A 19,250-nucleotide genomic window follows, 5' to 3' on the forward strand; every position below is an offset into this window, starting at 1 on the left:
ACAAATGACTAACAAACTGGATCCTTTTCGCTTTGTTGATGATGAGGCTCTTCAGTCTATGATGCTCAACACATTACTGACCAGCTCCTTTCTTTCTAGCTCAGTTAAAACTTATTAAAACCACAGGCCACGAAAGCCATTAAATATGGTGTATCATATTTAAAGAACAGCAACAAAATAAATGTAGCTCTAACAAATGAAATACCAAAAAGACTAAAGGGAAACCTAGTGCAAATAGGCCACACTCAAAACTGATCAGCTGGTAGACTCCCAACGACATGCTTTCCCTTTGAAACAATGTCAACCCATGTTTAAACGCACCTCCACAATTAGTGAAAGTTGACATACTACCAAGTGTCACAAAAAGGAGGGCTCAGGTAAAGATTTTTCTAAGCACGATATGAGGTTTATAAAAATTCAGAATTGCTGTCTTATTGAAAATGTGAATGATGATGTCTGGATTAAGATTCTGAGCCAAAAAAAGGCAAAAAATGTAAGAAACTAGGAGATCTCAAGTAAGCTTACTTACTTGAAAGTAAGCTTAGTGCTAAAGAGTGTTAACTGCCACGTGAGGGGCAGGAACAGGACTGTATCACCATGCTGCCCTGAGAACTGCAACCTGAATAACAAGCGCACCCCTAGATCCAACTGACTCTGGCCCAAGGTGAATGAAGCTGCCTCCAAACAGGTGCAAGGCTGATTATGTTGGAGAGAGGAGATGCTAAGGATACTAAGTATTTAGGGCATGTGAAAAAATATGGTACAAATGGTTTTCTGTAGCTCTACCTGAAATGAAAAGTTGAGGAAACCAACAGTCTAAACATTGATTTGGAAAACGTAAAAATCCAGAAGAAATCTGAGGTAAAGATGACATAAATTTAAATGGAATCTTTTCCATGAAGTGAGAATAAAAGGTATTTACTACTGTTAAAGACCTAGGTCTGTTAAAGACCTAGCTACAGACTTAAATAAAAGCAAGATATATAATAATTTTTTTCATTGGTATTTCACCATACTAACACATACTGAAATACTTTTTTAAAATAAGAACACAGAATTATCCACCTAGAAAGGCTAACAAAGCAAAAAAGAATATTCAATGTTAGAGTTCTTCAAATGTTCACTTAGAGAACTGCATAGTGAATAATTACATAATTTTCAAATTCGTAATTTACTAACTATAATGGTAGTCTTCATATTTGTGTTTCAAATATTTTAATGACATGAAAGTTTATTTTTTGGTACAGATGGTGTTTTATAAGCAAGGTTACACATTATAAATGTGAAGTAGTGTAGGCTGTAACATTTTTTGAAGGAAAAAAAAAATAGTGCCCAAAAAGTAAACTCAGCAACGCCCAAAATGTCATCAGCCTTTTCCCTTAGTATCAGCAAGGGTAAGAAGATGCCTTTTCTAAACTCTCTCCCACACCTCAACTACCCTAGGCTCATGCAATATATTTTTTAGACAAATTCAAACTTCACATTCAGAAGAGGTTCGGTGGTATACTAGTGGAGTCGGGCTTTTAAGTTCAAACTCCAGCTCTGCCACTAAGTAGCAGTATACTAAGGCAAATCACACACCTTGTGTTTTTCTATTCTAAAATGGAAGTAGCAGCAGTTCATATGTAAAAGGTTTGTTATGAGGAAATGAGTTAACATATACATAAAGCTTTACTAGCACAGTAAACACCTTAATAAGAGGTAGTTGGTGTTAAATGCAATCTTATTTTTTGTCCAAACATTCTCTTATACCAAAGTTGTTTCCCAACCAAGTTCAGTCAGTGTATTAGTATCTTCCTGTTTCTTGCCAGCTATAAGTTCAATAATTTTTCATGTGAAGCCACTATCTTCCAGGCTGAACAGAGCCAGCTAAGAGAAACCCAATATAAGCTCAGTCCACTCCTTTGCAAAATAAAACACACATGCAATTTAGATGAAGTGCTCAGTGCTACTGGAAGAAAAGGTGCTGGAAATATTTACATATACATTTTCATTTTTCAGAAGAGGAAATTGGGCCTCAGAAGCTGAATATCGTCAAGATAGTAGCATTTTGGTCCTCTAATTTTTTAACTTATAAGCAAGAGTAAAATTGCCCCATAGGTTCTAAAGGAAATTCAATGAACAAATAAATATATTCTATGCCCCAAGGAAGAACAACATTACTCAACTACAATGAATTAATACTATTTACCCAAACAGACTGTGGTCATGCTCAGTAGCATAAATACTACTAGCTTCCATTGGGATGACTAATTTACAGGCAAGACAAAATTCACATAATTGGGCATATTCGAATCTATAGCATCAATACACTTTAAGTCCCAAGATTATATCATACTATGGAAATTATCCAACATATATTATCTTTCTTCCACATTCTGCCTACCTCATACACCCACCCACAAGGTTCAGAAAAGATGTCCTGAAATGAGGTTTTTCACAAGGGTTTCCTATAAAAAATATCAACAAAAGCAACATTCTACATTTTTACATATTTGACATTAAACTCTCCACAAAACAACATCACGGTCTATACTTATAAACAGTTTTCCTGCTTAACTTACCAGAATCAGTATTTACCAAAACACTCAGAGGGTCTGCATGTAAATCAGGAGGACCTTCAGGCTTCAAGTCACTCAAGTGGTGGCCTGATCCAATGGCTGTTCTCTGTCCAAGTCGATCATTTTTCCACTTGTGATGTCTGCCAGGACTTCTGATTTTTGCCATCTGTGAATGTCTGGACATTCCCCTCATCTTACTGGAGAAAACAAAGCAACTCAATATAAAAGACAATGACATTTCTTTCTTTCTTTCTTTCTTTTAAAATTCAGGGCCTACAGAGAAACAGAGAAAGTGTCCCACAGATTGAGCTATATTTATTCCTCCTACTCTTTTTTTCAACATATTTTATTGATTAAGTAAAATATGCTGCTATTTTACTTAATCACTGCTATTACAGTTGTCCCATTTCCCCCCTTTTTCCCTCCACCCTACACACCCTTTCCTACTACATTCCCCCTTTAGTTCATGTCCATGGGTCATACGTATAAGTTCTCTGGCTTTTACATTTCCTTTACTACTCTCAACCTCCCCCTGTCTATTTTCTACCTACCATTTATGCTACTTATTCTCTGTACCTTTTCCTCTTCTCTCCCCTTTCTACTCCCCCGCTGATAACCCTCCATGTGATTTCTATTTCTGTGAATCTGTTCCTGTTCTAGTTGTTTGCTTAGTTTGTGCTTGTTTCAGGTTCAGTTGTTAATAACTGTGAGTTTGCTGTCATTTGTCCTTTCACTGTTCATACTTTTTATCTTCTTTTTCTTAGATAAGTCCCTTAAATATTTCATATAATAAGGGCTTGGTGATGATGAACCCCTTTAACTTGACCTTATCTGGGAAGTACTTTATCTGCCCTTCCATTCTAAACGATAGCTTTGCTGGATAGAGTAATCTTGAATGTAGGTCCTTGCCTTTCATGAGTTACAATACTTCTTTCCAGCCCCTTCTTGCCTGAAAGTTTTCTTTTGAGAAATCAGGTGACAGTCTTATGAGAACTCCTTTGTAGGTTACTGTCTCCTTTTCTCTTGCTGCTTTAAGATTCTCTCCTTCTCTTTAATCTTTGGTAATGTAATGATGATGTGCCCTGGTGTGTTCCTCCTTGGGTCCAACTTATTTGGGACGCTCTGGGCTTCCTGGACTTCTTGGAAATCTACTTCTTTTGCCAGGTTGGGAAAGTTCTCCTTCATTCTTTTTTGAAATAAGCTTTTGATTTGTTGCTCTACCTCTTCTCCTTCTGGTACCACTATGATTCAGATGTTGGAATGTTTAAAGATGTTCTGGAAGTTCCTAAGCCTCTCCTTTTTTCGAATTCTTGTTTCTTCATTCTGTTTTCGTTCAATGTTTCTTTCTCCCTTCTGGTCCACACCATTGATTTGAGTCCTGGTTTCCTTCCTGTCACTACTGGTTCTCTGTACATTTTCCTTCATTTCACTGAGCATAGCCTTCATTTTTTCATCTAATTTGCAAGCAAATTCAACCAATTCTGTGAGCATCCTGATGACCAGTGTTTTGAACTGTGCTATCTGATAGGTTGGCTATTTCTTCATTGCTTAGTTGTATTTTTTCTGGAGCTTTGATCTGTTCTTTCATTTGGGCCATTTTTTCCCCTGTCTTGATGTGCCTGTTATGTAGTAAGGGGCGGAGTCTTAGGTGTTCACCAGGCCAGGGCAACCCACGTGGCTCAGCTGTGATGCTATGTGTGGGGGAAGGGTCTGAGAGGGAACAATGGCACTTGCTCAGCTCTCAGCCGGTTTTCAGTCACTTCTCCCACTACCTACCAGCAAATTGGGCCCTTCTGGTGCTGATTCCCAGGTGGGTGGGTTTGTGTACATTCTAGGACCCTGTGGGTATCTCCAACAAACTCTCCTGTGAGGCTGGAGTTTCTCCCGCTGCGTCCTCAACCCCCACCAGTGTTTTCAATCAAAGGTTTGAGGCTTTATTTCCTCGCTTGAACCCTGGGTTGCACATTTTGTCTTGCTCCCCAGTTGTTCCTCCTGGTTTATCTGCATGGGGATGGATGTGAGGGTGCCCAGCCCACAAGCCACTGCCTTGCTGGGTCTGTCAGCTGCCGCCTTGCTTCAAGTCCTCTCCACCTGGCGGCACATCTCTGCCCCTCCTACCACTCTGGATGAATGTTTCGTCTTTACCTCCTTGGTTGTCAGACTTCCATACAGTTCGATTTTCTATTAGTTCTGTTTTTTTTCTCTTTAATTTGTTGTTGTCCTTCTTTTGGTTGTGCAGGGAAGCACAGTGTGTCTATCTATGCCTCTATCTTGGCCAGAATTGACATTTCTAAAAATATTGAAAAAGTCTATTGAATCTAAAGAAATATAGCTGTCAATCAAACATTTGTAGCCAGTTCATCAAAAAACACCAGAATAAAATAAATTCAATGGTTTCCAAAGATAGAGAACTCTATGGAATAACTTTATAAGAATAACATATCACAATGGGCTTATTTTATCAATTCCAAGATGACCACCTCCTCCCATATTTTGACACCTCTGAAGTTGTACTATGTTGTACAATCAACAGCAGGTGAATTTAACCGGACACTTACTTTCATTCTTGTTGTACATGACATAAAAGGGTTTCTTAGGATTCATAATGTTAATTTTTGTCTATTCACATTAATAAGGAGCCTTAAAGTTTCTGAAGCATTTACAAATATGCAGCCTTGTTTGAACTTCATGACAGCTCTTTTAAATTGATAAGATAGGTACTATTCACTTTATAAGAGGATGAACTTACAGCCTGAGCAGAATTTCCCAGCTACCTCAAATCAAATGTCCTCTTAACCACACTACAATTACACCCCTTAGAAGGAAAACAAATACTTACACAAACATATTCTAATGTAAGCTCTGTGTAGGAAAAAAAAGCCATTAAAAAAAAAAGTTTTCACCCTGGACAGTGTGGCTCAGTTGGTTGGGAGTCATCCTGCAAACTGAAAGGTTGTGGGTTTGATTCCTGGTCAGGGCACACGCCTGGGTTACAGGTTCAGTACCAGTCAGAAAAGGGCAACTGATTGATGTTTCTCAGTCACATCAGTATTTCTCTCCCTCTCTTTTGCCCTCCCTTCCCCTCACTCTAAAATCAATAAGCATTTCCTGGAGTGAGGATTAAAACAAAAACAAACAAACAAACAAACAAACAAAGGAGTTCTGGCCAAGATGGAGGCATAGGTAGATACACTTTGCCTCCTCGCAAACCAAAAGCAGGACAACAACAAATTTAAAAACAAAAAATAACAAGAACTGCTAGAAAATCCAACTTTATGGAAGTCTGACAAACCAAAGAGTTAAAGAAGAAACATTCATTCAGACTAGTAGAAGGGGTGGACACAGGTAGCCAAGGTGGACTGGACTTGTGGCAAAGGGAAAGCTGGCAGACTGGACAAGGTGGAGGCTGGTGGACTGGGCAGTCCCATATTTGCATGCAGATAAACCAGGAGGAACAACTGAGAATGGAAACAGTCTGCACAACCCAGGGTTCCACTGCAGGGAAATAAAGCCTCAAAACCTCTTAACTGTAAAAACCTGTGGGGGTTGAGGCAGCAGAAGAAACTCCCAGCCTCACAGGAGAGTTCAGTGGAGAGATCCACAAAGTCCCAGAAGGCACACAAAACCACCCACCCGGAATCAGCAGCAGAAGGGCCCAATTTACTTGTGGGTAGCAGAGAAAGTGGCTGAATGCTGGCAGAGAGATAAGCAAGCTGCGATGCTTCCTCTCGGACCCCTCCCCCACTTACAGCACCACAACACAGCAATGTAGGTAGCCCCGCCCTGGCAAATACTTAAGGCTCCATCCCTTAACTATGTAACAAGCATGCCAAGACAAAAAATATGGCCCCTACAGAAAAAACACATCAGATTACCAGGAAAAATAAAACTAAGAAATGAAGAGATACCCAACCTATCAGATGCAGAGTTTAAAACACCGGTAATCAGGATGTTCACAGAAATGGTTGAGTATGGTCACAAAATAGAGGAAAAAGTGAAGGTTATGAAAGGTGAAATAAAAGAAAATGTTCAGGGAACCAATAGTGATGGAAAGAAAACTGGGACTCAAATCAGTGGAGTGGACCAGAAGGGACAAAGAAACAACCAAACAGAAAAGAATGAAGAAACAAGAATTCAAAACAATGAGGAGACACTTAGGAACCTCCAGGACAACTTTAAACATTCCGACATCAGAATCATAAGGGTGTTAGAAGGAGAAGAGGAAGAACAAGAAATTGAAAACTTATTTGGAAACATAATGAAGGCAAAGGAAATAGACTCCTAGGAAGTCCAGGGAGCTCAGAGATTCCCAAAGAAGTTGGACCCAAGAAGGAACACACCAAGGCACATCATAATTACATTATCAAAGATTAAAGAGAAGGAGAGAATCTTAAAAGCAACAAGAGAAAAGGAGACAGTTACCTATAAAGAAGTTCCCATAAGACTGTCAGCTGATTTCTCAAAAGAGACCTTACAGCCAAGAAGAGACTGGAATGAAGTATTGTAAGTCATGAAAGGCAAGGACCTGCATCTAAGATTACTCCATCCAGCAAAGCTATCATTTAGAATGGAAGGGCAGATAAAGTACTTCCCAGATAAGGTCAAGTTAAGGGAGTTCAGCACCACCAAGCCCTTATTACATCAAATGTTAAAGGGACTTATCTAAGGAAAAGAACATAAAAAATAGTAACTGTAAAATGACAACAAATTCACACCTATCAACGACAACAACCAAAAAAAACCCCCAAAACAGAAATTACCTAAGCAAACAACTAGAGAACGAACAGATTCACAGAAATAAAGATCACTTGGAGGGTTATCTGCAGGCAAGGGGAGGGGAGAAAATGGGGGAAAAGGTACAGGGAACAAGAAGCATAAATGGTAGGTACAAAATAGACAGGGAGAGGTTAAGAATAGTATGGGAAATGGTGAAGCCAAAGAACTTATAGGTATGACCCATGGACATGAACTAAGGTGGGGGAATGCTGGTGGGAGAGGGTATACAAGTTGGAAGGAAATAAATGGGAAAAAGAAATGGGACAATTATAATAGCATAATCGGTAAAATATATTTTAAAAAGGGTTTATTACCTTCATTCTCAGTAGACTATCCTTTGGTGGGGTTGAGCTTTCACAAAGATACATACGAGATCTGTCTGGATAAAGTCCAGACATTGTTAATATATAAATGTAACCTGACAGAGGAGGGTAGACTGGAATGCAAATATGTGAACAACGACAACTTCAGTGTACTAGTCAGTGGGGGCAGCAGACACCACTGAAAATGTGTACTGTGTAGCTGTCACATTCAAAATGACTGAGCAAGTACTGCAACTAATCTGCATCAAATTCTGCATTAAGCCCTGGCCAGTGGAGCTCAGTGGATTGAATCCAAGCTTGGGAGCCAGAGGGTCACCGGTCTGATTTCCAGTCAGGGCACATGACTGTGTTGCAGGCTCAGTCCCCAGTGGGAGGTGGGGGTTGCAAGAGGCAACCACACATTATGTTTCTTTCCCTCTCTCCTTCCCTTCCCCTCTCTCTAGAAATAAATAAAATCTTTAAGAAATTTTGCATTAAGCTTGAACGTTCCTCCATGAAAACTATCTGGGTGGTTCAGAAGGCCCCATCTACAGGCAGCCAGTGATCTGCAGCCTCATCAAAGTAATGCACCCACTCACCATGCATCACATCTCACACAGAAGTTTTTGGCAAAACATCGAATCACCCAGGTAACGCAGCCCTTCTACGGCACCTATTTGGCACCCTGAGACCTATGGCTTTTCTCCAAACTAAAATCACCTTTCAAAGGGGAGAGATTAGATAATGGGGCAGCTGATGGCAATTGGGAGAACTGTGTGAGGTCCCAAGGTACCTACTTTGAAGGGGATGGAGTTGTCCATATCTATGTATGTTTCTTGTATCTTCTTCAATAAATGTATCTATTTTTCATATTATATGACTGGATGTCTTCTGGACAGTCCTTGTGTATTTATCCTAATTTGTCATTTATCAGACAAAATTCATTTTTTCCATTAATAACGGAGGCTGCAGTTAGGAGGATAGAAATTAGAAGTCTGTGTTCAAATCCTAATTTTGTCACTTACTAGTTGTGTCTCTTGGACAATATTAACACCCCTGACTCACTTTACTCACTCATCTGTAGAATGGAAACCAGAGAGACATAAAAAGAATTACTATAAAGTGCTTTCCATCTAGAACAAGGTAACACACTGAGCCCTTAACAAATAGTAGTTATTATCATAACATTTTCTAAATTATTTGCTAAACTGACATATTCATTTAGCATTTCTACAGTACAGAGGTTCTTAATCCTTTTACATTCATCATAATCTTCACAGAATCGCATTCCAAAAAAAAAATCATACATATACTCCAAATTTTGCAAGAAACCATGGACCAATTACCATTTCCCACTCAGAAATGTTGGGCGAATACCTCAACCAAGTTATCAAAGTGAAAACAAATATAATTGCTGCCTCTGGCCCATCATCACCAAGAGGATAATGAAGAGATGCCACTTTCCAGAGAAGCTGCCTGCACCTGACCATAGCTGGCTTTTGAAAGATCATCCTTGAGGTAACCACTAATAAGTAGTGAGTTAGGATGATCCTTAATTGATGAGCTCAATTAAGACCTGATCAGTCTTATTGAATTAGTATATTTATTATCTGTATACCACTATTGAAGGAAATATTTCTCTTACATCACTGTGTTACAATCATTTAAAAGGAAAAAATTTTTTTTTAAGATTTTATTTACTTTTAGAGAGAGGGAAGGAAGGGAGAAAGCGGGAGAGAAACACTGATGTATGAAAAATGCATCCATCAGTTGCCTGTCACACACTCCTAAATGGGGACCTGGCCTACATCCCAGGCATGTACCCCAAATGGAAATCAAACTGGTGACCTTCTGGTTCACAGGCTGGCACTCAATCCATTGAGCCACACCAGCCAGGGCTAAAATGAAAATTTATTTAATCAACATTTTAAAATAGCTATCAAAGTATAATGTAAAAAAAATGTAGATGCACTTGAAGTGGAGAGATTAAGAATAATTTTATCTAAAAAGCTAGCACAGAGAAAAATAATATTAAAATTATTCATTTAATCCAAAAGAAGGCAAGAAAGGAAACAAAGAGGAGGAAAATTTTAAAACACAAATAGGACAATGTTAGACCAGAACCCAACTATATTAGTAATTACATTAAATATAAATAAACTAAACCCTAGTTAAAAGATAAAGACTTTTCCATCTGGATTACCAGTATAAAAAAATAAGCCCAAATTATATATTCTCTATAAAGAAATAATATCTCAGGACTTCCGCCATGATCAAGGCGTAGGTGAAAACACTGTGCCTTCTCCCACAACCAAGTTTGAATACAACGAAGGTTTAGTAAACAAAGACGCAGCCAAAGAACAGAAAACTGAACTACATGGAAGTCCGACAACAATGAACCGTTCAACCGGGACTGGTAAGAGGGGCAAAGCCAGCAGCAGAGCAGGGTTGGGCAGGAAGGATTCCCCGACCCAGGCGACCCAGGGGCGCAGGCAGCTGGGGTAGCATCATGGACCCAGTGAGGGTGCGAGGCAGGCTGACCGAGGTTGCACATTCACGCGCACAGATAAGCCAGCAACAGAGTGAGAGGTGAGACGACCGTGTGGCCCCGGCCAACAGCAGCGGGAGGAGGCAGGCAGCAGACGGGACTGCCATTGCTCCTCTTTGACCCCGCCCCCACATACAGCATCACAACCCAGCAACTGAGTTGCCCCGCTCTGGTGAACACCTAGGGCTCTGCTCCTCATATGTAACAGGCACGAACAGTCCAAAATATGGTTCAAGAAGAACTCAAAGCCCCAGAGCAGATAACTCTAAGCGACCAAGATATAGCCAACCTCTCAGATGTACAGTTCAAAACACTGGTGATCAGGATGCTCACAGAACTGGTTGATTATAGTCACAAATTAGAGGAACATATGAAGGCTAAACTAATTGAAATGAAGAGAAATGCACAGGAAACCAATACTGATGGAAAGGAAACTGGGACTCAAATCAATGGAATGGACCAGAAGGAAGAACAAAACATCCAACCAGAAAAGAATAAAGAAACAAGAATTCAAAATAATGAGGAGAGGCTTAGGAACCTCCAGGACATACTTAAACGTTCCAACATATGAATTATAGGGGTACCAGAAGGGGAAAAGAAACAGCCACAAGTGGAAAATATATTTGAACAAATAATAAAGGAGAACTTCCCCAGTCTGGCAAAGAAAATAGACTTCCAGGACATCCAGGCAGCTCGGAGAGTCCCAAAGAAGGTGGACCCAAGAAGGAACACACCAAGGCACATCATAATTACACAAGCCAAGATTAAAATGAAGGAGAGAATCCTAGAAGCAGCAAGAGATAAGGAGACAGTCACTTACAAAGGAGTGCCCATCAGACTGTCAGAGGATTTCTCAAAAGAGACCTTACAGGCAAGAAGGGGCTGGAAAGAAGTATTCCAACTCATGAAATCCAAAGACCTACAGCCAAGATTGCTTTATCCAGCAAAGCTTTCATTTAGAATGAAAGGACAGATAAAGTGCTTCTCAGATAAGGTCAAATTCAAGTTCATCATCACCAAGCCCTTATTATATGAAATGTTAAGGAGACTTATCTAAGAAAAAGAAGATGAAAAATATGAACAGTGAAAGGACAGCAAACTCACAGTTATTAACAACCACATCTAAAACAAAAGCAAACCAAAAGGACAGCTAGATCAAGAGTGGAACAACAGAAATGAAGAACACGTGGAGGGTTAGCAACAGGAGAATGGGAGGAGGAGAAGAGGGGAGAAGGTACAGAAAATAGCATAGACAGTAGGTAAAAAATAGATAGGGGGGAGAGCAAGAATAGTATGGGAAATATAGAATCTAAAGAACTTGAGACACATAGTCATAAACTAAAGGGGGGTATGGTGGGGGAGGGGGTGTGCAGGGTGGAGGAGAATGAAGGGGGGAATAGAACAACAACTGTAATGGTATAATCAATAAAACATATTTTTTTAAAAAAATTTAAAATTAAAAAAAAAGAAATACCACTTCAAAAGTTTAAAAGGAAAAGGTTAAAAGATACTATTCTTTCCCCACTGTACAGTACCACACCTTTGCCACAGTCAGGTGACATTAGCCAATACTACAAAATCTTCTTCACTCTAATTTCCTTAGCTATTCTAGAACCTCTGCATTTTCAGATAAACTTTAAAGTCTATCAGTACTGCCCTCCTCTAACATCCCCCCTACCCCTGCCCCAGTCCAGCTTACTAAGATTTTGATTAGGAACAATTTGAGAATTGGTATAATCATACTGAGTCTTCTAGTTCATGAATATTACATATCCCTCCATTTATTTAGGCCTTTCATTTGTCTGAGCAATGTTTTATAGTGTTGAGTACAGAGGTCTTGCAAATCTTTTGTTAGATGTATCCTCAGTATATGTTTTGATGCTACTGTAAATAGTATCTTTTAAAATTTAATTTTCTAATTTATGTTGATAATACACAGAAATACAACTGATGTTTAAAATATTGATGTTATATGTATTTCGGCACTCTTGCTAAAGTCACTTATTAACTCTAATGGGAGATTTGTTTGGATTTTTACACAATCATGTCAACTCTAAAAACTGACAGTTTTACTTCCTTTGCAAACTTTGTATCTTCTTTTTTTTTACTTTATTACATTGCCTAGAACCTATAATGTTGAGTATAAGTGGTAATAGTGGATACCCTTGTCTTGTTTCCAAACTCTTGGGAGAAATGATCAATATTTCACTATTAAGTAAAATCTGGCTGTAGGTTGTTTTTAGATCTCCTTTATTAGACTAAGGAAATTATCCTTTTTTCCTAGTTTATTGAGAGTTTCTTTTTTATGAATGGAGATTGAATTATATAATTTTTTTCTTATTTATTAATAGTATTATTTTACTCCCTCAATCTGTTAATGTGGTAAATAACATTTGATTTTCAAATACCAAACCTTGCCTTAATCCTGAAATATCCCATTTGGAAATGACACAGATCCTTTTTTTCATGCCACATTGATTTGCTAACATTTTGCTTAGGAATTTTGTGCCCCTGGTTGAGAGACATTTACTTGCGATTTTCCCTTATCCTAATGTCAGGTTCTGGTACGAGATTATACTGGCCTTGATGGGACACTCAAAGTTGGAAATTTTTAGCCTAAGGTAATAGTTAATAGACCTAGTAGTTAATGCCTGTAAAAAAAAAGCTATTGTTTCAGGAACTGCAGGTATGACACACCCTGAATCCAAGGGCCCACAGGTGATTAGCCTTTGTGCTCCAAAAAAGATCATAAGCAATCAAGGTGGTATCCAAGCCACTGTGTTCCAGGGAGAGACAGTCCATCGCCCAGGGCATGGGACACAGATAAAGAAAATGGCCGGTCAGCTGCTGAAAGGATTTTAGGGAATTTGCCTGACTGCAGCTTTTATTTGATTAACCTCTTTCCTGAATTATAAATCCTTCCTTTACCTATACTTTTTGCCCTTGAATTCCAGATCCCTTACCTATACCTTTGCTCCCTTATAAAAAGGCTGGCTTGAAAGGAAACATAAGATGGTCTGTTAGGGTACCTGTTAGGGTACATACTCACCATCTTCTCAGATCCCTAGCCATCTGAATAAAGAGCCCCAAAAGATTCAATCCCTGTCTCTGCTTATTGGGTCTGGTAGGTGACAAGCAGCATGAACACTGGATTTTCTGGTTTTAACATGTTAAAACAAGCTGCAAAGTGTTCCCTCATTTTCTATTTGCTGGGAGAGTTTTGTAAGATTAGTACTTATTCTATAAACATTTGAAAGAATTAAACAGTAAAGCTAATGGTAACTACACAGGCACCCCAGCCACAAGCCACGCTGGAATAGCTATCAGCTAACCAACCACCAGCTGTGACTGAGCTTTGTCAATTACCCCAGCTATCCCTAGAGGTCTGAGCAACTGACTACTATATTATCTTTTTAAAAACGACACCCATTAAGAAAGTAAAATAGCAAGTCATAAATTATGAAACTATATCTGTAATACACATACTCTACTCAAAAATGGACTGTATCTAAGTAAGTAACTCTTACAAATCAAGAAAAGCAATCCAACTGAGAATCAAAATAGATTTTAGGACTTACGGTCAAGATATCAACAAAGGTAAAAATAAACACCGTTCACCTCCTCACACAACCACATTAAAATTACAACTACAATACAGAACAACCATCACTGAGCACCCTCACAAATCCAGTTGAATGGAAGTCTGACAACTACGGAATTAAAGAAACTGATAGAGATCTAATCAGTCACTGAGAAGCAGGGAGGGGCTGTAGGAGGAGGCAATGGAAAACAGTTTAGAAGAGATTGGCTGAGAAGCTGAATGTCTCCAGAGCACATGGAACTATGGGCTAGAAGATGTGAAATAAAAGAGGACTAGCTCTCTGGCTCGGGGGCTCTCCAGCTGGCACAAGCTCTCTCTGGTTCTTGGGTTCTCTTCTTCCTTGGGGCTGCCTGGATGATCGTGCTGCAGCTGCTGGCACTTATACCCAATACTCAAAAGAGTATTTTGGATGGGAAGGGACTCTGGGAACAGCCTAGGAATCAGGTGGGCCGGGCAGAGGGTGGCAGGTTTATTCTTTGGGTGTTCTAGAAGGAAGAGGTTCTGAGGCAGAAGCCTGCCACTCTTCTAAAATTGTGCACCTTTTGTGTGTTACATTGTTTTAGTCTGTAAACTAACTCTATAGAAATAAGATAACAGGGCGAACAGGGAACCCAGGTGTTAAGAGTTTAGTTTTAATCGGTAAATTTAACAGATTAAAGCTGTGATTTGATAGGCTTAAGTGACTGCTTTTGAATAGACTCCTTTCCTTTATCACCAAATCCTTGTCTCCAAAATTTTGCCTAGAGCACAGGGGACAAACACAAGGCCCGAGGGCCGGATCCAGCCAGGCACCTTGTTTCTACTGGTGGCAGCACTGAGCTGTGGCTTAACTGTTAAGGAGCAGTTACATTTATACAGTCCTAAATTACACTCAGCCCTTTGGAGGCAACCTTGAGGCTGATGTGGCCCCTGGTGAAAATGAGTTTGACACCGCAGCCTTAGAGGGTGGATGTGGGCAGCAGGATCCCAATTGCTGTTTAGTAACAAAACCACATCCATCCTAATTTGTACGAGGAGTGTAGACATAGATCAGGCTGGTCCCACTTCTACATGTGGTAGATAAAAATTCAGAAGGGGTATATCTCAGGAGTGAGGAGTCCCAACCGCACACCAGACCCACCAGTATGGGATTGATTCAGTGCCAGGAAGATAAGTCCCCCTAATTTCTGCCTGCAAAATCCAGTGAGGATTGAGTTGGTGGAAGAAAACTATCGGAGTCCCAAGCAGTTCCTCTTTAAGGACCCACACAAGGACTTATTCAGACTCACTCCCTCTGACCTCCAGCACCGGTGGCATAGAGGGAAGAACTCAAGTGTCTGGCATCAAGGCAAGAGCTGGGGGCAACTTTCTCCCACACAGAAAGGTGGACAGTGACCACTGTCCTTTTTCTGAACCCTCCCCTCACAGAGCCAGCAGGTGAGTGCCACATCTGAGACCATCAACCTAACACTATTCATCCCACCCTCGAGATTCCCTAAGACTCAATCCCATCCAACTTACAGGTCCACCCAAACTGTTAATAGAAACTTTTCCATGTGAATGGCTGGTCTTGGCTCAGGCTTCACAACTCCCTAAATCAACTCAAACAAGCAACAGCCAGGCTCAGTGAGCCCGCTGCCCCTGCACCTCTTGCTAAGTGGCCCCAGTCTAGCACTAACAGCAGCCAGTGTAGATTCACAGCTTAGCTTCACGTGGGAACCTCTAAGCCCAGCATGAGTAGCAGCCGCCATCTCAGACTGCTTTATAGCCCAGGCAGGGTGGCCCTGGGAAAAACACAGGTGGGGGCTGACCTTGGCCTGCACCACCCAAGAAACTGCAGAGCCTGTGCACTCAGTGGACAGCTACACACCACATCAGAGCACAGCCACCCTGGCCCTGGACAGCTGATCCTCCACAGAGGGCTGAGGTATGTGGTCAGTGGTCACAGCCTGTCCTTGCAGATGACCAGCCTGGGTAAATCCCTCCCAAATACCTGCCAACAGCAATCAAGGCTCAACTACAAGAGGAGGGTGTACTCAGCACACATAAAGGGCAACCCTCAAGGACTCAGCTTGGGTGATAGGGGAGGCTGTGCCACTGGAACCTATAGGACACCTACTACATTAGGCCAAACTACCAAGACACAGAGTCAAAGCACTTCTACCTAATACATAGAAACAAACACAAGGAGGCTGTCAAAATGAGGCAACAAGGAAACATGGCCCAAATGAAAGAACACATCAAAACTCCAGGAAAAAAAAAACTAAACAAAATAGAGATAAGCAATCTATCAGATGCAGAGTTCAAAACTGTAAGAATGCTCAAGGAACTTAGTGAGGACCTCAAGAGTATAAAAAGATCCAGTCAGAAATGAAGGATACACTAATGGAAATAAAGAACAATTTACAGGGAATCAACAGTAGAGTGGATGAAGCCAAGAATCAAATCAATGATTTGGAACATAAGAAAGAAATAAACACCCAATCAGAACAACAACAAAAAAGAATCCAAAAAAAACCAAGGGTAGGGTAAGCAGCCTTCAAGCATTCCAATATTCATCTCATGGGGGTGCCAGAAGGAGAAGAGAGACAGCAAGAAACTGGAAATCTACTAGAAAAAATAATGAGAGAAAACTTCCTTAATTTAGTGAAGGAAATAGATATTCAAGTCCAGGAAGCACAGGGAATCCCAAACAAGATGGGTGCAAAGAAGCCCACACCAAGGCACATCACAATCTTTAAAATGCCAAAGATTAAAGATAAAGAGCACAGCAAGAGTACAGTAGTTTGTTATCTACAGGGGAGCTCCCAGAAGACTGTCAGCTGATTTCGCAGAAGAAACTTTGTAGGCTAGAAGAGATTGGCAAGAAATACTCAAAGTCATGAAAAGCAGGGATCTGCAGCCAAGATTGCTCTACCTAGAAAAACTGTAATTTAGAATCAAAAGGCAGATAAAGATAAAGAGTTTCCCAGACAAGAAAAAACTAACAGAGTTCACCATCTCCAAACCATTATTATATGAAATGTTAATGGGACTTATTTAAGAAAAAGATGAAAACTACAAATGATAAAATGGGAATAATACGTATCTATCAACAATTGAATAAAAAAAACTAAGCAAATGAGAACAGAGACAGAATCATGGATACAGAAAGGGTTTTGATGGTTGCCAGATGTGAGGCAGATGTGGGAAAATGGGTGAAGAGGTGAGGGCATTAAGAAGTACAAATAGGTAGTTAGAGAATAGCCAAAGTTCTCTTACACCATCCCTAGTAAAGGGAGATGTAAAGTACAATACATGGGTAAAGTACAAGGGCAATGGAGTCGCCAAAGAACTTACACATATGACTCATGGACCTGAACAATGGTGTGGGAATTGCCTCAGGGAATGAAGGATGCTGGGTGGAGCAGTACAAAGGGTAACAACGGGGGCAACTGCAATAGCATAATCGATAAAATGTTATTTTAAAAACTGGCCAAAGACTTTAACTAGTGTATCATAAAAGAATATCAAAATGGCCAATAAGCAAGCATATAAGAAGGTGTCTGACACCATCAGTTATGAAGAAATAGTAATGCAGAAGGAAAAGGTATAATAATACCAAGCACTAACCTGGACATAGAACAATTAGATGCAGAGTCAGGAGATGCGTAAATTGATACAACCACTGAACAACAATAAAATAATTCAAAAAATAAATAAATGGATACAACCATTTTGGAAAACTGTTTTGACTTAACTATTAAAGCTAAACACACGGATATCCTATATATGTATGTGCATGTGTATGTAATAAAAATGAATACTTATATCTATAAAAAAACATGTACTAGAATGTTCATAGCAGCTTTATTCATAACAGCCCAAACTGGAAACAGCCCAAATGTCCAACAGTAGGAAGACATATATTCTCACAACTGAGTTTTATTAAACTATAAGAATGATCAACTTATAGCTACATGCAATATAAATGAACCTCACAAAATAGTTTTGAGCTATCGAAATCACACACCAAAGAATACATAATGTATAATTCCACTTAGATAACACTCCAAGAACAGGTAAAACAAATCTATGATGACAGAAATCAGATATGAGATTACCTTTGTGGGAAGGCATTGAACTGGGGATGGTATAAGAGAACTTTGTGAGGTGAAGACTTTCTGTACAGTCATGCACTGCATAATGCTATTTTAGTTGATGACAGACTGCATCTATGACAAGAGTCCCATGAGATTATAATGGAGATTATAATGGATCATCGGAGCTGTCTAACATCACAGCACAATTCATTACTCACATGTTTGTGGTGATGTTGGTGTAAACAAACCTACTACGCTGCCAATCACAGGAAATTACATACACATACAGTTATAGATTGTACACAATACTTGATAATGGTAAAAAGCAATGATACTGGTTTATGTATTCACTATACTATACTTTTTATTATTTTTAGAACATACTTTCTACTTATGAAAAAAGTTTGCTGTAAAACAGTATGCTGTGTTACACCAGTGGTCAATCTCATACATCGTGTTTACTGCATCTCAATGGTATCATTTTCTCATGTGCTTGATTTAATCTCACGTTGTTTCATAAATTTATAAAGTATACAGTGGTATATAGTAATGTCCTAGGCTTTCAGTCCCTCATCACTCACTCATGGACTTACACTGGGCAACTTCCAGTCTAGCAAGGTCCCTTCACAGTAGGTACCCTATATAGGGGTGTTTTTTTATCTTTGTTATTGTACCATTCTTATGTTTACAGATAAAATACTTATCATTGTGTTAACACCTGCCTACAGTATTCAGTACAGTGTCATGCTTGTACAGGCTTGTAGCCTAGGAGCAGTAAGATATACCATACAGTTTAAGTGTGTAGTAGGCTGTATCATCCTACTTCACACAAGTATACTCTATAATGTTTGCACAATGATAAAATTGCCTAACACATTTCTCAGAGCATAACTCAAAGTTAGATAGCACATGACTGTATAAATAATCTGTGTGGCATTTTCGTGGGTGTGTAGGTGTATGTATGTGCACAAATGCATCAAGTACATTTAAGCTTTGTATATTTTACTTAGATTAAAAATGTATTTCAAGAAAAACATAAACTTGAAAAAACTCTATGGAGGTGAGTGATAGTGAAAACAGGGTATCTCATATATTGCTACTGGAAGAGTAAACTAGAATTGCTTCTATGATAGATATTTGGCAGCTAGTTATCAATATGACAAATACACACGCATATTATCTTTTAACTCGACAAATCCACTTTTAGGAATCCATCCTCAGAAATAACCTGCACATGTGTAAAATGTATGTATATGGCAATACTGGCAACTTCTTACTAGTAAAAGTTTGGTAAGAATTTAAACGTGTGCCAAAAGTTACCCCCTAAAAAAGGGCCCCATTGGATATCTTTAAACTTCCAACACATCCTCAGAGAATGAGACCTGTTATGTATTAATAGAA

General features: G+C 39.5%; 1 protein-coding gene across 1 annotated transcript in view; it reads right to left on the reverse strand.

Annotated features, from left to right (window-relative positions):
* NUFIP1 (nuclear FMR1 interacting protein 1) overlaps nucleotides 1-19,250 on the reverse strand; it is a 52,466-nt gene that overhangs the window by 19,240 nt on the left and 13,976 nt on the right. The window contains exon 7 of the mRNA XM_037070896.1: nucleotides 2,565-2,758. Coding sequence (XP_036926791.1) covers nucleotides 2,565-2,758 — 194 coding nt within the window. The remainder of the gene's footprint in view (nucleotides 1-2,564; nucleotides 2,759-19,250) is intronic.

Source organism: Sturnira hondurensis, unplaced genomic scaffold (assembly GCF_014824575.4).
Source record: "Sturnira hondurensis isolate 20B ecotype Veracruz unplaced genomic scaffold, ASM1482457v3 Scaffold0019117, whole genome shotgun sequence".
Lineage (NCBI taxonomy): Eukaryota > Metazoa > Chordata > Mammalia > Chiroptera > Phyllostomidae > Sturnira > Sturnira hondurensis.